The sequence below is a fragment of the Melospiza melodia genome, chromosome 6 (assembly GCF_035770615.1).
Source record: "Melospiza melodia melodia isolate bMelMel2 chromosome 6, bMelMel2.pri, whole genome shotgun sequence".
Lineage (NCBI taxonomy): Eukaryota > Metazoa > Chordata > Aves > Passeriformes > Passerellidae > Melospiza > Melospiza melodia.
In genome coordinates, this window is record NC_086199.1 from 10,793,259 (window position 1) to 10,816,242 (window position 22,984).

The 22,984-nt window shown below is 42.2% G+C and overlaps 1 protein-coding gene across 14 annotated transcripts in view; it reads left to right on the forward strand.

Annotated features, from left to right (window-relative positions):
- The window catches only part of CDC42BPB (CDC42 binding protein kinase beta), a 90,840-nt gene extending 72,752 nt beyond the window's left edge, over window positions 1-18,088 (forward strand). For 6 of the 14 annotated variants that reach the window (XM_063159900.1, XM_063159902.1, XM_063159909.1 and 3 more), the window contains 13 exons: window positions 491-630; window positions 2,173-2,254; window positions 5,801-6,017; window positions 6,405-6,467; window positions 8,725-9,321; window positions 12,274-12,371; window positions 12,483-12,567; window positions 12,713-12,833; window positions 12,935-13,052; window positions 13,983-14,021; window positions 14,151-14,259; window positions 14,349-14,419; window positions 16,390-18,088. In XM_063159900.1, coding sequence (XP_063015970.1) covers window positions 491-630; window positions 2,173-2,254; window positions 5,801-6,017; window positions 6,405-6,467; window positions 8,725-9,321; window positions 12,274-12,371; window positions 12,483-12,567; window positions 12,713-12,833; window positions 12,935-13,052; window positions 13,983-14,021; window positions 14,151-14,259; window positions 14,349-14,419; window positions 16,390-16,521 — 1,872 coding nt within the window. In that variant the 3' untranslated portion in view covers window positions 16,522-18,088. The remainder of the gene's footprint in view (window positions 1-490; window positions 631-2,172; window positions 2,255-5,800; window positions 6,018-6,404; window positions 6,468-8,724; window positions 9,322-12,273; window positions 12,372-12,482; window positions 12,568-12,712; window positions 12,834-12,934; window positions 13,053-13,982; window positions 14,022-14,150; window positions 14,260-14,348; window positions 14,420-16,389) is intronic. The other 8 variants (XM_063159904.1, XM_063159911.1, XM_063159913.1 and 5 more) reach the window with 3 other exon arrangements.
- The last annotated feature ends 4,896 nt before the right edge of the window (window positions 18,089-22,984 follow it).

The window sequence follows — 22,984 nt, forward strand, 5'->3', positions numbered from 1 at the left end:
TTAAACACATCTCCTAAATAGTGCCTTAAGGCTTTGTGTGCCATCTATGTAACTTATTTAACCTTCATTGCTTTAGATGTGGGAGAAACACTTGGGTTTACTACAAGAGCTGAAGGTCAGTAGATTAGTAGCTACAATGTTCATAAGCAGCAGGGGAAAAAAAAAGAATGGTTTAAGAAAGAGTTTTTGTCATTTTTTATGTAAGCATAATACAAAAGTTAAACTGTCCTACCATTTTGGCATTGGTGGAATATCCAAACCTAATATCTTTATACAAGTCTTCTTTTTTTTTTTTTTTTGAGCTGTAACAAGGAATGGTTGAACTTAAAAGAGGAAAAATGATTGCTTGATTTTTATTTTTCATCCTGTTTTGAAGGACAAGTAGAAAAGTGCTCTAATTCCATTGTTCTAAGTATGAGCTTTTCTAAATGTCCTGCTTTCTGTGTCTTCTGCATGTGCCTGTAATAAGCAATCAGTTATTTCCCTGCAGGTCCCAAAGCCTACAGGAGTTAAGAAAGGGTGGCAGAGGGCTTATGCAGTTGTCTGTGACTGTAAACTGTTCTTATATGATGTGCCTGAAGGAAAATCCACCCAGCCTGGAGTTGTGGCAAGTCAAGTCTTGGATCTCAGGTTTGTATTGTTAGAGCAGAGTAGAAATCCTCTCTACTTTTTCATTAACAGGAGTGTTTATTTCTAGTACACAAGAAATTAGAAGATTTTGAGAGCTGTGTCCTAAGAAGATTCATGTATTGTGTACCTAAACTGCAGCTGAGTTTAGGCTGATCAAGGTGGTTCAATAAGAAATTGCTTAAGTTACTTTACAGTCACTCACACTGCAATCACCAGCATTCACAGCATTGGCATGCTTCTTCCTAGAATTCCATTTGCACCTGTAAAAAGCAAGTGTATATTGGTAGATTGCTTTTCCCATGCACTCTGACCTCAACATTGAGTCACACATCATCCCATAGGCAATAAGTATTCAGGCATGTTAGAAAAATTGAAGTAGTCTGCAGAAAAGCATCAACTAATTTCAACTGCAAATGGCTCTGACCCTGCCTTTTAACAGGAGTTATTACTTCAAGGGGAACCATCTGAACCAGTGAGCACTGCCTACCAAATATCTGAGACTTAAGTTGATCAGAGTAACCAAGGAACTTCTTTTATTTCAATTTTTGGAAATATCAAGAAAGTGTAATACCTTTTAATGTTACAGCACCTTTGTAGCTGTGTTGAATATAAAGTTTGCATTCACAAGCACCTTGGTTTATATTTTTTCCAGACAGCAGTATGGTGGGGTTACAGCAGTAGTGCTGTGCTGGGAGCTGTCAGTGTCAGCTCTCTGACATGCTGGCAGTGGGAGCAGGAACGTGGAAGTATTGCAAATAGCAGCATTCCCATCAGTACATTGCTTGAAGCAACTCAGCCAGATACCATATACCAACTGTGCCATGTTTTATCTGCTTGTTGTAGCTGCCCCTTTGAGGCTGCCATCTGAGGGTTCTCAGATGTTTTTAATAGATGTTAACCATCACAGCTATGAATTCTAGCAAGTTTCAGACATTAGTGTCATCTTTGCACTAAAATTGGCAATTATGGTGATCAACTTGGTCAAATTCAGTTTGAAAAGGCTAGTGCAGACAAGCCCTGTGGGGTGAAGCACTCTAAAATGCAAAAGTTGTTCTGATGTCTGTTTATTTTACTGTAATAGAGAATAAAATCTAGCTGTTTTGAAAACCCTTATTTGAAAACCCACAAACTATAATTATGTTGCCAAGAGCTTTTTATGTTATTTTTCTTTTTTTCCAAAGGCCCCTCTCTTGCTACACATTGAGGTATGAATTATTCATTTCTAATGTGTCTGCTGGGCTGGAAGAGCAATATTCTTGCTTCTAATTGTAGAATAGGTGTGGTTGGGACACCAAAACTACACAAAGCCACCCTGCTTAGCTTCAGGTGGACTGAGGTACACGTGCCAGATGCTGTAGAGACATAACTGAGGCTTGGCAGCTGTTTGGGCCAAGGATGGTTAGAGCCTAACAAAGCAGTTGTGACCTCTGTGCGGTGTTAGGAGATTGCAGCCTATTGAAACAGTGGTGATACCAGTTAGATTCTGCTCAATAATCTGTGTGTGTGCTTGTGTGTGATGCTCTTGTTCTCTTTTCTCCCTAGAGATGAAGATTTTTGTGTGAGCTCTGTCCTGGCCTCAGATGTGATACACGCAACCCGGAAAGACATCCCGTGTATCTTCAGGGTATGGCTGTGCACTGACTCCTACAGAAAATACCTGTTAAATACCACTGGTTTGTTTTCATAGTGGCATATATTGTCCAAATCTAACCTTGATTAGGTTATGTAGAAGTGTAAGAATTTACAAGGGCTGCTGACATACGTAGAAAAGCAATATGTGTTGTATTTGCAGGAAGCCCCGTGGCAGGAAGGAATGATGAATCTGACTCCATGTTCTCAGAAGGCTAATTTATTATTTTAAGATGCTATATTGTGTTAAAGAATACTATATTAAAGAATACTAGAGAATAGAGAAAGGATACTTACAGAATGCTAAAAAGATAATAATGAAAACTCATGACTCTTTCCAGAGTCCCAACACTGCTTGGCCCTGATTGGCCAATGAGTGAAAGCTCTCACACCAGAAACCAATGAAACAATCTCCAAACACATTCCCCATGAGCTAAACAGAGGACAAGCAAATGAGATAATTATTGTTTTCATTTTCTCTGAGGTTCTCAGCTTCCCAGGAGAAAAATTCTGGGCAAAGGGATTTTTCAGAAAATACGAATGTGACAACAAAGTTCTCATTCTTTAGCTGCTTCCTTGTATATAAAGTTTGTCACTTTTTTTATTTTCCTGAGTATAATTCAGTATATTTTCTCTCTTTTTCCATTGGTATTACCAGATTCTGTTTTTACTTGTTACAGTGCTGTAACAGAATATTCTGAAACTGATCTAGTTTCCTTAATTTCATATTTAAGTATAGGAGAAAAAATAAAATCAGAGAAAATAATGAACTGAGCTTTAATATCCCCTTTAGTGTATGTTCTATCTGAATGCTGTATTTAGTTTTTAACAACAGGAACTTAATTTCTCTGTTTTGTGTGAATCATATTAAATCTGGAGTTCCAAAATTTAGTAAAGAATACATTTGTAGCCAGTATCCATAGTCCCTTACATTTGAATACAGAAACTCATTGTTTTCAGCATCTCTGATCTTCACCCATTTAGAATCAAGTCAGGAAAACATGGAAAGCAAAGAGCTGTCAGTCAATTGCAGTGCCTATCATTTGGTCCTTCAGGATTTTACTTGGGAATTGTCTTTGCTACTTGTCTGCCTCTGTCTCTGCTTTTCTGCTTTTTTTGTAAAAATATTTTCTGTAGTGAATTTTCATACTTTGGTTTACCACTGCCTGTACCTTAAGTTTCCTCATGATTGTATTTTGGTTTTTGGTTTTTTAGTTCCCATCTGCCTGCTCTCTTCTTAAATTAGCAAACATAGAATACTGTAAGGAAGGAGAGAAAATTTGGTGAGGAGAGAAGATTTCTGAGGAGAGAAAATTTGGTGTGCAGAATGATGGTTCATTCATTTAAGAACAAGGCATCCATTCAGTTCAGCCTGTCTGACTTGCTGCTCTAATTTCTGCCTGCAGTTTTTAACTGAAAGGGTATCTAAATAATAAAAGTCATTTTTGTCAAATATCCCTCTGTAAAAATATTTGTGTGGATATACATGACCAAATATCTCCATGGTTTGATCAGATTATCCCCTGCTAAAGAGATGTGATTAATTAACTGGAAGCTTGATGTGTGAATATATCCATTTAGGTAGGGGACCAGAGAAGCTGCTGAATTTCAACTCTTTTCTCAGTTCTATGTCCTCCTTCAAAAGCAGGAATTTCTAAAACTGGAAACCACTAAACCTGATTGGGAGAATCTCATCTCAGTTTAGTTCTGGATCTGCATCTTGCTGACAGAATCACATAGAGTAGCTTGCACAGAACCGTTTAAACTTTAATTCACATCATTTGTGTAAAAATGTGGTCCTTCTTTTGTATGTGTCATTGCACATAGCACATGGTGATATTGGTAGCCTATGAAAGACAGATTTTCATTTCTTCTGGATATTCTATCAGCAGAAAGCAATACCCAGCAAATTCTGTTCTACAAATAGAATGCTGCCAAACACATGTTCCCACCTCTGACTCCCCATGAATCCAAGAAGAGTAAGAATTTGTCTCAGATTCAAACATTTCTCCTTGGTAACCAGTTTTCAAAGCTGGGTGTTAGGCCATGCTGACATTCAGACACCACAGTCTTAAATTCTGCCATCAATTCACATTTCTAATAATAGTGTGGGAGTTGGCTGTAATGGAGTGCTCCCACAGCTTAGCAGTCCAAGTTAAGAAGCCTTGAATTTCATAGCAAATAATGGATTTTTATATGATAAATAATGCAATATATATTATGACCAACTGCTCACTTCTTTTCTTGCATTTGACTATGTATGTTGCCAGCTTCAAAAGAGTGGGGAGTAATACATGGTGGTACTTCAAATGGAAAGCCATTGCTGGAATCTGGTTTTGCTTTGTTTTCTAAACATTATCAATTATGCCTTTATCTGTCTTCAAAATATTAATGCTTAGTAACAGTTTAGACAGGAACAAACCTTAATGCAGAATAGTAAGAGCTATGAGCAGTTGCAGCTACTCAGTTCTTTCTCTACCTCCCCTCATCTCTACCTTCATCTTACTTCTGAACTTCTGTCTTTGACATCCTGTTGTCCCAAGTTTACTTTCATATTTATTTTATCTTCAAGATGAGTGTTACTGTTTATTCACTCTTCCAGGAAGTGTGTGTGTTGCATTACCACAACATCCATCCTTGCAATGATTTCCTTACAACAGCATGTAGGCTGAAGGTCTCATATTCCATGTTACAGCCTTCAGATTTGCACTTTTACACCTTTTGTTGGTCTTTCTCTGTTCAAATGTTGTTACTCAGAGTCTATGCTGAGGGCTGATGCTGGCTGATGGCCTGTTTGTTTGTGGCTGAAAGTATAGTTCTCATGATACCATAAACCCTTCAGTCTCTTCATGCAGTACAAAACCCCCAAATATTAAGAATTACTGCATGCTTTCTTCAGGCAACAGAAGTTCCTGGATAGTTTTTCTATGTTGAACACATTCTGCTTTGAGATCTATGGGATGATTTATGATTTAACTGAAAATTAAGTGAAGCCATAGTGATTTTCTTTTAGCACAGGGACGTGGGAGAATGCAGTTCTTCAGTCTCAAATATTGCTTTCCTGCATAGCTTTGAATGCAGACATGATGTGCTCTTCCCCTCGACAGATATTTGGAAAATTAGATAACAAATTCAGAACTGATGATAGCAATGCCTTTGGGTTTCAATGCATCTGGTTCCCAAAGCATGTGTGTCACTCTCAGTGAATTATGGGTGGGTGGGATCAGGACAGACAATGGTTCAGAGCAGGAAGGAGCCTTTTACTGCCATGTATTGATTATTGTGGCATTCCCTGCCCATATGTTAGGATTCAGAATATTTAAGCAAGGCTGAGTACTTTTGAACAAAGCCACTGTGGCTTGTGAAGTAGTTGTGTTTTGTAAGTTTTTCTGAAGCACTGTGGCTGTATTAGCTGTGTTGTGTATGTTTCTTGGGTACATCATTCCATTGTCATGAGAAAGTGTAGTTTTTTTTCACAGTTCTGTGTGTTAAAAAAGTTTTTATTACTCCAACTAATTTCACTGTCTCTATCTGTTTAAAGGTGACAGCTTCTCTCTTAGGTTTGCCTTCAAAGTCTTGTTCTCTACTGATCCTGACAGAAAATGAGAATGAAAAGAGAAAGTGGGTTGGAATCCTAGAAGGGTTGCAGTCTATCCTGCACAAAAACAGGCTGAGGAACCAGGTTGTGCATATTCCACAAGAAGCCTATGACAGTACACTGCCTCTTATTAAAGCAAGTTTAGCTGCTGCTATTGTAGGTATGTTTGATTTCACTTTTATCAGTGTATGAAGGTGGTTGGAACTTTTAGATGGGCTTTTACAATGAGAGCACTGACATCTTGAAATAAATTCCTCAGCTGAATTCCTTGATAGGAATTTAATAATGGGCAAAAAATGCTAATCTTGCATTGATATTCAGGTTTCTTCATCCATTTGAAGTAAATAATACTGTTGAGTTGTTCAGCAGGTTGTTTTAGCAACGTGGTACTTAGCATGCTTTTGACAGACTGTGTGAACTCAAGCAAAATTGATTTGCTGGTGAAAATCTGTTTGTGCAGAAATTTTTTCAGCCGTTCAAAACAAACAGCCTGTTTTAAAGATAAGACCAAGCTTAGCTGAATTAATGGCCTTTTTTTCCCCCTTAGATCGAGATAGAATTGCAATTGGCTCAGAAGAAGGACTGTATGTGATAGAGGTGACCCGTGATGGTAAGTCAGGCCATAATGCATGCAGTAATTACATACAAAATAATGAGCTCCATAACTTTGAGTGCTGCTGTAATATAGGTTGCACAACAGCCTTTCATGTATAGTAAGTATTAAACACTCAGTTAATTGATGAGAAGGAAAAGTGAATGTGAGGTATAAGCACTAATTTGGTCATTATCGTTACATTCAGGTGAGTGGCTGAAATTAAAGGGATGAGTTACTGGGCATATCCTGGCACATTCTCACCTTAGCTGTGTTCCCACAGCTGGTATCAAAATGCATCAGCACACAGAGCATGCACAGCACATACAAAGTTTGTAGACTTCCCTTTAAAACCTCCATGTCTTACCTGTTTCTTCCAGAAATTTGACAGCCACTCACATTCTCTTGAAGACCAATGGTGTCCAAAGCAAATGTGTCTTGGGGTGTTGGGGTGCTGGTCTTGTCAGTGATTTTCTCAATTCATTTTTCTGTGTAATTTGTGGCTATTTGAAAGTTGGACTTTACTCATGCTAAAGCTTGCATTTCAATGTAAAATAAAGCAGTGAATATAGGTTTTAAAGATTTACTTGACTTCCAAAATTAAATTATATGAGGGATGTGGTTTTGGGTCACAAGAAAATTCTTGTTTAGAATAAGACATTGCCCAATTCCAGGAGAAACTGCTTTATACATGGAGACTGCAGATATTTGGAATTCTTTTTAGCAGTAATGAATGCCATTCCATTGAGTAAACTTCCAGTGGTCATCATTCTTTAAGTAGTTAGATATAAACATAACTTGAGATGAAAATAATTCCAGGAATTCCAGCACAGCTTCTTGCATAAAAGAAAGTTGTAAATTTAATTCAAAAGGTCATTTCCTAAAGGAACAATTATCTGCATCACCATGTTATATGTAAATGTGAAAATTAATTATCAGGTTTGGTTTTAAGCTAAGAAATGTTTAGCAGGAGTTTTCTCTGGCCAGTTCTGTGTGTTAATAGCATTTTTTGTAAATCGTAATCTGTTTTTCATTTTATAGCAGTTGTAATTTTTTTAGTGTTAATTAACTGCCAGCTGTTTATAGCAAAGGTCTTTGGTTAGAATATTGCTTAATTCTTGACAAATAAGCTGGAGTTAGAGCTAGGAAGGAAACCATTTCTCTGTGGCAAAGTCAGTTATTTCCTAGAGCATTTCTTCAGACATTTCATCTATTTATTCAGGTGAGGGTACACCACAACAGCACTTTGTGATTTAAACAGCTAAAGTCTTATTGCCAAGTTTAAAGAATTTGGTAACTTTGGCTACATTACTCAACTGTTACTGAAAAAAGGCAAAGAATTTCCAATGAAGAGTTCTCTCTTTTTTTTAACTACAATTCATAAATATTTTTAAAGCTTTCAGCTAGCAGAAAAATGAAAGTTACAATTTAATTTTATTGGTTTATGCTTGTTAAGTTTCCTAGTTTAGAATTGCTCTCTTGTTTGTACCCCATTAAACACTCACTTCATTCTTGAAAGTTCTTGTATAGCCAAGATCCCCAAAGAGCACACATTGTACCTAGCCCCCTTAGCTGCCTCTAACCCTGCTTTAAAAAAATGCATTAAACAGCAAAACTCCCCATGGGTAGCCTGGCTAGTCCTTGTTCTGAAAGGGCTTTCCTGGTGCCTGTCCTGAGCCTCTCTTCCTGCAGCCTAAGCCCATTCCTCTTATCCTTTCCCCATCACAAAGAGCATTTTTTCTCTTTCCATATGTGTGTTTTACACCCCCTTACTGTACTGCTTTTGTACCTGGCTGAGAGATCTGCCAACAGTACAGCATTTTGTCTCCTCAGTTATCAGGATTAAATAAATACTTTATATTTCTTGTCTTTGTTTTCTGCTAATTTGGTCTTCCTCCAAAATTTACTGAAGATGCTGATGTTTCCCTGGAGGTGGGACCCACTTCTGAAGATGCAACATCTTTCACTGTACAGATGGTACAGATACAATTATATAAAGAAATGTCTTCATTTATCCTACATGTTAAGCAGCATTTTCCCACAAAGTGTTGTTGAGATTTTTGTTATGAATAGAGAGGGTTGCAGGAATGCTTTGTTTCATTGTTTACTCTGAGAATTAATAACAGAGAATCAAGCATGTGTAATAAGTGCTCTTCCTCACCTGGTACATGTCTGTGTTTGGATTAATTTTCAGGCCTCACTATGTAGCACTGCAGTGTTTCTGGGCCTGGTGATTTTCCTGTTTAACTGATGGCAGCTCTTGTTTCCTTTGCAGTGATAGTCCGAGCTGCTGACTGCAAGAAGGTGTACCAGATAGAGCTTGCTCCCAAAGAAAAAATCATCATCCTCATCTGTGGTCGGAACCATCACGTCCACCTTTACCCCTGGGCCTCTCTGGATGGGTCAGAAGGGAACTTTGACATTAAGCTTGCAGAAACTAAAGGCTGCCAATTGATTACAACTGGAACACTAAAGAAGAGTTCTTCTACTTGTTTGTTTGTGGCTGTCAAACGACAGGTTTTTTGCTATGAAATTCACAGAACTAAACCTTTCCACAAAAAATTCAGTGAAATTCAGGCTCCAGGAATTGTACAGTGGATGACAGTGTTCAAGGACAAGCTCTGTGTTGGCTACCAGTCTGGGTTCTCTCTGTTGACCATCCAGGGAGATGGACAATCTATAAACCTGGTAAATCCTAATGACCCCTCGCTTATCTTCCTCTCCCAGCAGTCTTTTGATGCCCTTTGTGCTGTGGAGCTCAGTAATGAGGAATTCCTGCTTTGCTTCAGCCATATGGGAGTTTACGTCGATTCGCAAGGTCGAAGGTCACGCATGCAGGAACTAATGTGGCCTGCAACTCCTGTTGCCTGTAGTATGTATATGTTTTTCTGTTGCCATATCCCTGTTGCTGCTTTACTTGTCAAAAAATACTCAGCATTGTATTCAATTTTGCTTCAGTTTGTCTTTGAATATCGAGTTTAAGTTTTGGTGAGTTAACAGACACGTGGTTCTTCCTGGGGGTAGTTTTGGACTTGGAGATCCCAGATGCTGGAAGAAATGCTCTGCCTTATTACAGGACACAGAAGAATAAATAGTGGAATGCAAAATAATTTTTAGAGAAAGTAGTCCTGGATGCAGGACAGTGCAAGACTACCTGTCTGTGAAATTCTATAAAGATTTTTGTTCACCTAGAGAGCATAAATGTCCAGTTGCCTGTAGGGTGTCTTCTGTGTACTGTTCTCAAATTACAGTAGAAAGTTGAAGAAGAAATGTAACTGCAAGTCTGAAGGTTCATAAAGATAATAAGAGATTAAAATTTTCTCCTCTTGGTTTTAATTTTAGGGGGACAGTATCCAAAAGTAGTATAGGTGAGAGTAATATTTAAACCACTCTGCTTGTTTCAGGAGCATTGGTTATCAGCTTGGTAGAACAGAGGCACATGCAGAGCATTTTTCAATATTCAGTAGTCAAAGGCAGGTGATGATAAATCTGGTATTTCTATTTGAAGCTCAAATAGCAATTAAAATTTTTGAATGATTGAAGGCAATAAATAGCTTTTTGTTTAAGTAGTACAGCAAGGAGTTAGGTGGATCAGGCCAGGTCCTAATAGGAATGTGTGTAATTGTATTTGATTCGAAGTGAAATTGTTTGCTTACTTTACTCTGACCTAGTTCTGAACAGAAGTCTGAAGCAAAGTCCCTAGAAAACAATGTAGTGGGAAATGTACTTTAAAACACTATTAGCTAAAACTAATGTTTCCTTTCCCTTAATCAGCTTTACAGTTTTTTGCATTTCAGCAAACTAGACTTGCTAGTTAATGGTTTTGTCTGTTATTATTAGAAGTGTTCTTACTGTAAACTATTTTATAACATTCTTCTATGTGCAGTCCTGAGTGGTGCTGGCCTCAGGCTGTTTTTGTAGAAAGAGCAACATTTTCTGCTGCCAAAGGAAACTGAATTACTTCCCTTTTCATTAGACTTGTCCTCACTCCTCAGTCCTAGTGTCTGTCACTAGTGATGGTGGGTTTTTTTAACTGTCCCATCAGGAGGCTGTAAAATTACAGAATGGTTTGGGTTGGAAGGGATCTTAAAGATCACCCACTTCCAACTCCCCTGCCATGGGCAGGGGCAACTTCTATTAAACCAATTTTCTCAAAGCTCCATCCAACCTGACCTTGAACACTAGCATGGAGGGAGCAGCTTCTTCCACACTGTCCTTGAGCAACTTGTTCAGTACCTCACCACCCTCACCATAAAGAATTCCTTCCTAATATCTAGTCTAAACCCATTCTCAGTTTAAAGCCATTTCTCCTGTTGTATCACTCCATTGCCTTGTAAAAAGTCCCTCTCCAGCTCCCTTGTAGCCTCTTCAGGTACTGGGAGGTGCTGTGAGGTCTCCCCAGAGTCTTCTCTTCTCCAGGCTGAGAACAGCCCCAGTTCTCCCAGCCAGTCTTTGTAGGAGAGACCAACAAAGTGGAAGTGATCCTGCTGTGGTAAACACCGTGTTGTAGAGAGGTTTTGGGCTAAAGCAGAGAATTTGTGTCTGGGGCAGCCAGTGCCCTCACCCCAGGAGAGGGCAGGGTGACCCTGGCCCAGCTCTGTCACCCCAGCTGGCCCGTCAGGGCTGTCCCTGCTCCAGCCTGTGCTGGTGTCCTCTGTGAGCCAGCATGGGTGTCCTTGGCTGCCCTGCAGCCTGGGGCAAAGCCCTGGAGCCAGCTGGGCTGGGGGCTGGGGGCTGGAGCCTGGGCCAGCCAGTGCAGGCACTGACAGAGCTTTTTGGGAGCCACTTCAGATCTGGGCAAGCTCATCAGCTGTGCCTGGAACGTGCCAGCCTTGGCTGCAGATGGTTTCTGCCTGATGCTCCCTTCTCCCTCTTGGTTTGAACATTCACACCAGCCAAGACCACATGCAATAGATGCTTGACCATAAATCACTTTTGTGTTGCATTTTTATGATAGCTGTCCAAGGCATTCTTTTAATGAATTTAAAAAATAGCACCACAACTGTACTTCAGTTCTTCTAAGAAGATTCTGTGATGTGTTTAGTGTCCTACTGGGTTATTTTCATTTTGTTTATTGAAGCATCTTCTCTCTATTAAATCCCTTAAGTTACTAGTAACTGCTTTTTACATCAGGAGAAAGTCTTTACATGAGCAGAACCATGTTGATACAAAGCTCTAGAGATCTCTGCTTTTTGTTTGACCTAAAATAAACTTGTCTGCTGATGCCTTTTAAGCTTTAAAAAAAAAAAAAAGTTGAAAAGAGAAAATGAGTTACGGGCTTTAAGCATTGTGACATTTTTCTGTCGACTTGATGAAAGTAACCCATACATGAATATCTAAAGCTAGAAAATTGTAAGCAAAAGAGGAAGGAAATTGAGAGCAGATCTGCATCAGGAGTTCATGACCCAGCTCACAGATGGTGGCTTTCTCATCTCCTCTGCACTCAAAAGATGTGTAGTTAGTTTGGTGCTTCTGAAGTGAAGTAATCCATAGCAAAGCTGGCTGCTCAGTTCCTACCACCTAGCAAATTTGTATGCATGTGAAAACTTCAGATGCCATTTTGCAATTTCATGAAATGGCAAGGTGAAGTTTTAAAAAATACTGAAAGGGTCAAATTTAAATATTTCCATAATGCTGATAGTTGTCCTTAGCAAATCTATTCTCACAAAAAAATCCGTTTGAAACTGGGGTTTTGAAAATGTGTTTTAAAATGTATCTTGCACATAGTGGAAAACTTGTAACTGTTGAAATCTGCTCAAATGTTTGTCAGTTCTGCACTACTGAAATGACATTGGGGTTTTCTGTTTGTTTTCAATCAATGCAGGTTGCAATTCTTCATATGTAACAGTGTATAGCGAGTATGGTGTTGATGTGTTTGATGTTAACACTATGGAGTGGGTCCAGACTATTGGCCTGAGAAGGGTAAGTCATTTTCTTTGGCTATTGAACTTAATTAGGTTATTTTCAAATGAGATGTTTCTTCAGAGTGTATGCTAGACTTGAGGTAATTCTCTGTCTCCTTCCTCAAAACAGATCAGACCATTAAACATGGATGGCACACTGAACCTCCTTAACTGTGAGCCACCAAGGTTAATATATTTCAAGAACAAGTTTTCAGGTGAGTCCTGAACAAGGGGAGAAATGGGGAACTCATTCTAACCGGTTAATTTTCACCATGTTACCTTTGCACTAGATGAAATTTGTGTTGAATGTGTCTAGGTCATGCTGTACTCTGTAAGTGAAATTGCTTTGTGCTGTTACAGCAGGAGCTGGCCTCAGTGTACCAGAAACCTCTGACAACAGCAAGAAGCAAATGCTCAGGACCAGGAGCAAAAGAAGATTCGTATTCAAGGTTCCCGAGGAAGAGCGGTTACAGCAAAGGAGGTAAGAATTTATTTGTAAATTTGTAAAAAATAACTGAATATACATGATGACATGCAGAGACTGGGAATGCTAATAGAAAAAAATCTCTCCTGTTTTTTTAGGGAAATGCTTAGAGACCCTGAGCTAAGGTCAAAGATGATTTCTAACCCAACGAATTTCAACCACGTGGCTCACATGGGACCAGGAGATGGAATGCAGGTCCTCATGGACCTCCCACTGGTAAAATACATTTATATGGGAGGGATACATATGTGCATTTGTTCTTGCTCACAAAAGCTGTGAAGATGAGCTGGATGGGCTCAAGTATTATCCCTGTACCGAATTCTTCTTTAAATCCTTTTGAGAAAGGTGAACCTTCCTGCTGTGCAATGCTTCTAAATCCTGTGCAAGGAAATACTGTTAGCTGACTTATGAATGAGACATTGAAAGACAGATATCACTGCCAGGAGCTTGTTAGTAGTTTTGTATATAATCAATCTCTCCTCCTTCCTTTTTCTTGTTTGTCTTAAAACAACAGAATGAGTTTCCTTTCCCCTCATCCTCTCGACATTCTGCTCTTGGTATCACCCCCAACAGGCTTTGAGCACGTCTATCACATGAGCCCTGTCTCTGCTGAAATCTCTCTCCAGAGTGACCATTCCTCACTGCAAGGCTCCCTTCTGCTTTCTTCCTCTTCCTGCCCCTCCTCTGCTTCCCTAGCAAGGGTAGGAGTAGCTACAAACTGTTAGGAACTGGAGTATGGTATGCTTGTGGCACTTCACCAATTCTAGAGCTATAACAAGGGGAAAAAAAACTAATGCTGTGGAGGTAACTAAAATGCATGTGACTTGCAGTGCTTTATAGAATTAATTTTATTTTGTATTTAACTAATACAGCATTTTATGAGCTATTTTAGTTTTAAAACTACAAGAGAAAGATGTGAAGGTACACTTTTATGTTCTGTATGTACCCTTCATTCTAGAGCTGTTAGTCAGGCTTTCTCTTGTCTTTCTCAGATAGCCCAGATGTGGGTCAGGCATTTGTCATTTCAGCAGGAGGAGGAAGGAAAGCAGAGCTGTTAGTACAGTCCCTGCCCCTTCATGGAGGGTTTGCTGGCTGACAGGTTCCAGTGGCTGCTATGGGGCTTAGTTCTTTCTCTGTCTTTCTCAGGGTTTGTGTCTGTTACTGAAAATATGTGGATGTGGTCAAGTAAGTTCAGTTTTTCTACCAACACTGGGTTGTAATAGCTTCAAAAGCACAGTAAAGTTTTCATGAGTAACAACTTCTTCTTGGGTAGCTTTTGTTGCTGGCTAACAAAGTGTTTCATTTACACTGTAGAGTGTCCTACCTCCTGCCCAGGATGAAAAATCCTGTCAGTCTTCAGCCAACCTGTCACGGCAGCAGCAGCAGCAGAGAAACAAAACCTACATCTCATGGCCCTCCTCAAGTAAGGCTGGAACAAGCTGCTCACTCTGGGCTGTAATCTGTGATGTCAACAGGAGCTGTAAATTGCTTTTTGCCCTTCCCTCTGTGCAGGTGGCAGCGATGTGGGAGCAGCCATGCCTTCCCGAAGCATGTCCGACCCCGACCAGGAGTTTGACAAAGAGGTAAAACAGCTTCTGTGCATGGACACCAGCAATGTCCTGTTGGCATAGATTGCTCTCTTTTCCCAATAAATTACATTCCCAAGGAAATACTTCATGGAGATGTTTTCTTTCCACAAGTGTTTTTCCCAGCAAAAGTTAGATAAGCTAGCACAAAGGCAAAGCTGTGAAAAGATCTTCTGATGGTGATATTTTAAGAAATGTAATGTCTTCGATTAAGCTTTATAGGCAACGGAAATTTGACTAATTGATGAAATGTCCTCAAAGCTCCTAAAAATGTTCTCTGGGATATTAGCATAGAATAGCAAAGTAATATGACTAGTTAAGTAATTTTCTGTGCTGCCTTAAGGAAGACTTTTTGTCATGTAACTTGAGAAAGAATCAAATTTATAATACATAAAACTGCTTTTAGCAAGAATAAGGGTATGTGCCAGTCACCAAACTTAAAATGTCTTGGCTCTACAAAACTGATCCGTGTAAACTATCTTCTTGTAAATAGACAAGATACTTGATTTTTGGATCTGTGATTTATTATGTGTTTTCTTCTAATCTTTGCTAAAGCACTGTCTGTGCAAGGAAAGTGTCAGGAATTATTCCTGGGAAGCTAAGTCCCTGACTAAGATATTTTTTAGTGCTTTTTGGTACCCAACTGCAGGCCCATATAATGCTCTGAAGTTGGAAGCATGTCCAGACTTTTGCTGGCTGCCTTAGCACACACCAAGTCCAGAGTTCTGATCACAGCTGTGGTCTGACTTCCTTTGTAACCTTCAGTTAGCCATTAAAAGCACATGAAAGTGGGGATCTCTAAACACAGGCATTTTTGAAACAGTCTTGGTTTTCAGAGGTGGTTATGATGGACTGTGTTAGTTATTCTGCTCACCCTTCCCAAACTCCATTATATTCCATGCTCTGTTGGTAATTGTTGTTTGTAGGCATGACTAATGATAGATTCGGAAGGGAATTTTCTCTTACAATTTCTTATGACTTCTTAAATTTAAAAAAATAGTAGTTTGAAACTGGAAAGAGGCTCTAATAACACCTTTTGGCTTTATACTATTTCCCCCATGGCTTTTGACTTTATGAACCGCATCATGTTAGGATAATCTTGTTATAGATTATCTTATTTTTGTTCAAGCCATGCAAAATCTTCTGAACAGCATTCTTGAAGGATGTTACCTTTCAATCTATTTGCTAAGTATATATTTCTCTTTCTTGAAAATAACTTGCTGCAGTGGTAACAGATTTTTTTCGTGCAGTATTTCATTAGCTGTGAATCTGTGCAGTGCTCAGAATTGTAACACACCAAAATAGTGGGAAACTTGCCAGCCATCCTGTTGAAGTGAGACCAGCCTGTGAAGGCAAATATCCAAGGACTAATCTCATACTGGGGAAATAACTGTGGATGGTCTTTATTAGATATTGACGTAGGATGTACCCACTAAGTGTATTCTCTTTCCAGATCTCCAGCCAGATTCTTGGCAGCCTTCACTCGTTTGTCAGGCACTTCACAGCCTTGTTGCTGTTTTGTAAACAGCTCATAATGCTTGTTTCCTTCTTCCTCACCAAACTGAAGATGATTTGACCATAGTTTTTATATGTTTACATGGGCAGATAAAGTTACTCCTGGGCTATAAAAATTGCCTAAAAATTGCAGGCTGGTAAATTCTGAACAACAGTGTGCAGAGAGATGTATTCCATCAGGAAAGCTTTGCAATGGCTAAAGGAGAGGAGCCAGAGGTGTCGCAGTTTCCACATACTTTACCATAATTTCTGTTGCATCAGAGGTCACCTTTGGGACTGCACTAGAGCCTGTTGATGGTAATGGAAGTAATTGCTTGAATGTTTAACCATGGAGTTAATCTAATGCACACTGCTTCGTAGGTGTTGCTCACCCTCATTTTTGAGTGCCTTCGAAAGCTTTTGAGTGTAAAAAATTCAAGTAAACATAATTCTTTAATGTTTCTCATTAACAGCCTGATTCAGACTCCACCAAACACTCTACTCCATCGAACAGCTCAAATCCAAGTGGTCCCCCAAGTCCCAACTCTCCTCATAGGAATCAGCTTACGCTGGATGGACTGGACCAGTCGACCTGTGACGCGTAACCCGCTGCTCCACGGCGTTCACCTGCAGGGCAGAGCCTCTCAGATGCTAGTGCCAAGACTGACACAGACTCTCTAGTGTTGTACAAGAATTAATTATATATCCAGATTGTAGATACAAACTATGGAAATGAAGAAAATTCTTTACTAATAGCGATTGAGCTTTTTATGCAGAATTGTTCACTGCTCGGTTACGGTTGATTCCTCTCTGCACAGCTGTGACAGTTTTATTGCATAGGAGCATTTAAGGCCACCGGTAAATAGTCTTATTCTTATGGTGAAAGAGAAATAGAGTTACTGATAATGTTGCTACAATATCAGGAATATTATTTTTCTATAGAATGATGTAATGTCTGATTAGCAGGAAATCCTTTTAGACAGAATTTGGACTTCTGAATAGGAAATGTGAGCAGGGCTAGTTACATCCTCAGATGAATACACTTTTCCCTTTTTCCTGTAACTGTTTTTTTCCTGAATCTTAAGGAGAATGGTAGGAAGCTGTAGGTTGTTTCCAACATCAGTAGAGTCACCAGGAAGTCAAAGAAAAGCTGGTTATAGTTTTGTGGCCTTTTAATTCATTTAGCCATTACATATACAGCTGCATAACTGTCTTTCTATCTTTCTACCAACTTTTTAGTCTTGTACATAGGACTACTGACAGTTATCTCTTTACCCATTCCCTGCTTTTAGTCCTCATCAGTCATTAGTCAGGGCTTTAAAATACTGCTGTGAAAAAGATTTTACTCCTAGTTCCTGCCTTTCTCCTCCTGAGAAGTTGTTTCTCCTGGGTTTTTGGTGTAAGGACACACTATGCTGTTTAGCTAGCAAGCCTTCTTGTGGACGCATTGCCCTCGGAGTCTGCTTGGCCCGGGGACTGTATCGCACTAAAACATCAGTCTGTTCATTGGCTACCAAAGTGGAACGTGAAGGATGTGTAACTGGGGGTGCTGCTTTTCTCATTAATTGTATCCTCACCTGCATGAAGACCCCATGATTATTAATCAAGTATTGATCATGTAGAAAATGCACAACACACTCCTGTATATTTTGCGATGGCCCACGTGCGGTGATGTTTGCGTGTATATTTAATCTCATGCTTCCATGTATTATACATTTAGTACTCAAAGATTTGTGACCATGTTTCATTAAAAGCTTGTAATTAATTCAGTGGCTGGCATATCCAGTTTGTCATTGTCACAAAAGTGTGCCTTCTGTGCCAATTTTATGACAGTTGGATGTCACTTATTTAAAATTCAGTTTAAATGGGCTAATGATATACCAATGGCTAATGTTCTTTTCTGAAACACTGTATAGGACGTGCACTTATCTTTAGGTTAAACTGAGTGTTCTAGTCAACATTTAATCCTGTTACGTTAAGTGTTCGACAGTACTTGCTCTTTTTCTCAGATTCTTGATAAAGGGGCTCAGTTAGAGCTGGACACTACTGCTTTGGGGGTTTTCTGGTTTTTACTTTTTTAATGTAAGTCTAAGTCTTTGTAATTATTGAATTGTGAGAACATTTTTGAACAATTTACATGTCAATAAAGCAGAAGAGGGAGGTTTTAAAGTTTATAGTTGTCTGTCTTCACATCTGAAAACAATCTACCGCTGACACTTGCTTCAGTCTCATGGTAAATTCACTTTGTTCACATGAACATTTGACATAAACTGAAGGTATTTTAGATCTCCCAAAGCACTACAAGAAAGGTGCACACTGCTGAAGGTGAATGAGTGTTCAGGAGCCATGGAAGTCCTTTTGGTGGAATACAGCACTGAGATTTTGTGCCCTTGGTTTTGTTTTAGTGTTATCATGTAGTTGATTTGCTGGCCCTATTAATTCCTTTTTAAATGATTTATATGACTCGTTAGTTACAGCTGAAGCATGGTGAGGAGGCTGCAGGGTCTAATTATGCATCTTAAGTATCATAAAACAATAAATATATTTCACTTGTCCAAGCAGTACTCCCAAGGAAAGGCTTAGGAACATTTCAAGGATTGGTGTGTGAATGGTGCAGCCCCTCACACAGGGTTTTTTAAAGCTCTCATGCTCTGGTATTTGAGCACTATAGAGCCCACTGTATCTAGACAGTGCCAACATCTCCTCTAGGCTGTCCTAGGTAAGCATCTCTCATCCCATATGGAGTGCCAAGTGTTCCTGAATTGCTTCTTGGTTTGTCTCAGCCTTCACAGGAAAGGCCAAGCTGGGTGCTGTGCACCCTGCTGTTCTTGCCTGACCAAACCCCCCTGGGCTGGTGTGGGTTGTTTTGGGAAGGCGCACCCACACTGCCCTGGGGATGGGGTGACAGCTGACAGGAGATCTGAGGGCTCTGTGCTAGAAGCCTTCTCACAAGTATTCATGCTAATCAGCCTTTGACTTTTAAAAAACATTTCTCCTGCTCTTGAGCTGATTTTTCTCTGCACAGTGAGGGCTTGGGATGACAACAAAGTCTTTAATTATGGGGGTATTAAATCATAGCACTCAGCAGTGCCAGGGCTTGGTTATAATTTAAGCAGGAGAACGTTTCTAGAAAAATTAATTAATTGCTCATATGAATACATTATTCTTTTTTTTTTTTTTTTTTCCCTGCTTAAGTCTGGCCAAGCAGAATTCCTTCCCAAGTTCTCCAGCACAGCCCTTTCCAGATATCTTTTCCCTTACGGATTTTGATTCTGGTTACCTAAAGAGTCCTCTTGAGCCCTCAGGAAAATTTTCATAAATGCAAGCATTCAGGTGAAATGATTCTCTGACAATACACTTTCTTATCCCTGCAGGCACCAGTCTAGGACTGAAAGTGAGGAATTGAGCTATGCAAGGAATGAGGGTAATTTGGTGTGTGCCTGTTTCTCTGCTCATTCCATTTTCACAGAGGTATGACATCAGGTCCTGAAGCTGGAGGGATGGGTGGAACTCACTGGAACAATTGGTCACTCCTAGCACAGAGCTTTTCCCCAAAAAGCTGAGTATTTTGGAATACATCCTGCTATCACTTGCCACCCAAGAACTAAACTCCTGTGCCACCCACCTCTGTCTACAGAACAGGTGTGCTGAGAAGAAACATCTTCCTAAACAGGTGCAATCTTCTGGAGAGGGAGGTGCATAAAATCTGGCTTTAACTTTGCAGGGTAAGTGCTTAGCACAGCTAAGTCACAGGGAGGGGACTTCAGAGTGGAAGTGCTGGAGGTGCTGCAGGCACCCTTGTTCTGCACAGCATCAGACTGGCATCCCTGGGAGAAAGCAGATGTGTAAAAACCTTGAGAGCTGGCACTGGTAGCCTGAAGCACTGAGAAGCAGCAAAGTGTCTGAGGGAGGAGATGACTGGGGAACTGAACTGCACATTGAGGTGCAGTTAAGCAACGTGTTAATGCATGGAAGGTGTTGTATCATGACCAGAACCCTTGTCTTGCTGAGTTTAGCTTATTTTGAACCAAAAAGAACACATGGCATTCTTGCATGCCAGGCTACTGGAGCATCTTGTGTTCCAGTTTGCACCATCTGCTCTGGATGAAGCGGCTCTGACAGGCAGAAGGGAGGAGGACGGTCCAAAAATCAGTGTTCAGCTGCCCAGCCCTTGCCTTCCCCTGCTGTGGCAGCAGCTCTGCCCGACCCCTGTAAATGTGGCTGCCCTGTCAGCCGCCCCTCACCATTCCTCCCTGGCAGCCCTGGGGCCCTGGGCAGCCCCTTCCCGCGGGGTGAGAGCTGCTCTGGTGCCGGGGCTCGGCTCTGGCACGGCAGCACACGGGGCTGGAGGGGCTCTGCTTGACGGGAGGGGGTTCCATGGGCACAGGACCACGTCGGGAAGACAGGAGGGAAGGCACGGTGCCAGCACGATCTCAGTGATTCCGAGATGCCCTAAACATGTTTTTGGGAACGAGGGTTGATGTTGAGACCAGGTATCAGCTGCAGGCCTGGTGTGGGATGCCCAGGGAAGCCAAAGGCTGGCAGGAGCCGGTCCCAGCGGTGCCTGATGCTCAGGCCGGCGCTGCCGGCAGGGTTAGCTCAGGACAGGAGCAGAAGACAGCAGGACGTGCTCAGCCAGCGGGAGCTGCAGTGCTGTGCTCCAGCCAGAGGAGGAACATGGACTAAGGAATCAGCCCCTTCCCTGTCCTTGCAGCAAATATTTTCCCTGCTCCCCAATAAGCTGCAGCACTTTTTTGTCATCTGACTGCACAGGTTCATGCAGGTTTATTGATGCTCTCTCACAGATAAAACCCTCAGATTTTTCCAGCCTCGCCTCCTTTGCTGCTCCTTACGCAGTCCCCGCTCTGCAGTCCCGCGGGGACGGGCAGCGCAGAGCCCTGCATGCTGATGGACGCGGCCGGAGCTGCCGCCCCGCAGCGCCTCGGCCGGCCCCTGCACGCCGGTGAGACCCGTCCCTGCCAAATGCCCTCCCGCCACTGCTCCCTCCTGCTGAAAGAGATATAAAAATATACATTCAGCGAGCCAAGTCTGTCTTCAGGCTCAGGGATATTTTGAGGACTCTGCCACAATCCGAGTTTGTGCAGAACTTCTGTGAGCGGCTGTATCGTGCAAAGCAAAGGCACCGTGCTATGTGCTGGTGTCCATTAATAGCGTGCAGGTTGCTTTTTCTTTTGACACCCTAGCAAGCAATGACTCCTGACATCCTGCCATTAACACTAATGCATTTTGAATTAGACTGTCGCAGTGGGGGACCCCTGACACTCAGGACCAAAAGCAAAATAAAGCCATCAGGTGCCCAGACCCGCCGTGCACAGCCTCAGTGACATAAACCATCCCTGCAACGTGCTGCTTACCAAGGATGTCTGTGAATTAAATTCCTTGTTTAGGCAGGATCCCAGGAGACACTTGTGTACCAACCCCTTTGCTCTGCCCTGCCTGCAGCACGGGCTGTGTGTGTGTGTGTGTCGGTGTGCAGCAGTCATGGATACAATCATGGATACAATCACGGATACAGCTGTTCTTCCAGCAGCTCTCGATCCCAGCATCACAAACTGACTCTGGTGCTTCATTTTGTTTCTGCAGAGCCCCCCCCTCCCTGCGGCGCGTTCTGTACGAGCGAGCGAGTGGCTCCTGAAGGAAAAGTACAGACTGTGCTCTGCTCGTGCACTGACAAAAATTGATCTCTGCATTAATTAAAGCCTCTATTGTAAGTGACCTCGAGCTGCTAATGCATTTTAAAAATGAAGCTTCGCCAACAGCAAATTCAAACACATAGGGGTGACCAGGTGGAGGCTCCTGCCACAGGCTGCTCTGCCTCCCTCCGTGTCAGTGATGTGTCCCAGGAGGGTGTCTGACTCCACAAACACACCCCAGCCTGTGGCTCACCCTCAAATCCCTGTGTGAGCAGGCAGGACACAGAGCTGATGTCCTCAGCCACTTGCAGGGCAAGAACACCATCTTGGCACCCTCTTGTGCAATGGTCCCCTTGCCAATGGGTTGTCTCTTCTCTCTCTCAGCCCATGACCATGGGATGCTCTTGCCTTTCCCCCTCTGCACAGGATGTGAGGACGCAGCCATCAAGACCCCTCCCAATCCTCAGATCACAATTCAATCTCACAATGAGCGAGGCCCAAAAACAGCCAGGGAAGGAAGAAATTCCCTCTGAGGCTCCCTGGGGGTCACCCCTGAGCCCCTTCCTTGTGTTGGCAGTGCTGGTGTGATGATGGGCTGCCTGGGGCAGTGAGGGGCTGCCTGGGGCAGTGATGGGCTGCCTGGAGTACTGAGGGGCTGCCTGGGGCAGTGATGGGCTGCCTGGGGCAGTGATGGGCCACATGGTGCAGTGAGGGGCTGCCTGGGGCAGTGAGGGGCTGCCTGGAGTACTGAGGGGCTGCCTGGGGCAGTGAGGGGCTGCCTGGGGTAATGAGGGGCTGCCTGGGGCAGTGAGGGGCTGCCTGGGGCAGTGAGGGGCTGCCTGGAGTACTGAGGGGCTGCCTGGGGCAGTGAGGGGCTGCCTGGGGTAATGAGGGGCTGCCTGGGGCAGTGAGGGGCTGCCTGGGGTAATGAGGGGCTGCCTGGGGCAGTGAGGGGCTGCTTGGGGCAGTGAGGGGCTGCCTGGGGCAGTGAGGGGCTGCCTGGGGTAATGAGGGGCTGCTTGGGGCAGTGAGGGGCTGCCTGGTGCATTGGCCCCAGAAAGAAAATTCCTGTGTGTTTGTATTTGAAGGCCTGTGGGCTGGAGTCACCTGCAATGAACTGATGTGAAAGAGGAAAAGAACACAAAAAGGCCCTCACAGCACAAAGGAGGGATGTAGGGGGTGGAGGATGTGGCTGCTCTCACAGGCACCATGGTAACACCACGGCTCTGAGCTGCACTGAGCCCTGGCCACGTCTGGCCCTGTGGGTCAGCAGCAGGGCTTGGGCTGGGGATCCACCTTGGGCTCACACCACAGGAGTGACTCTGTGTGCTGTGTGGTGAGTTCCTGGGCGCTGTCCCTGGGTCACTGCTCCCCAGTGATGCACTGATTGTAGGACCATGGGATGGTGGGGATT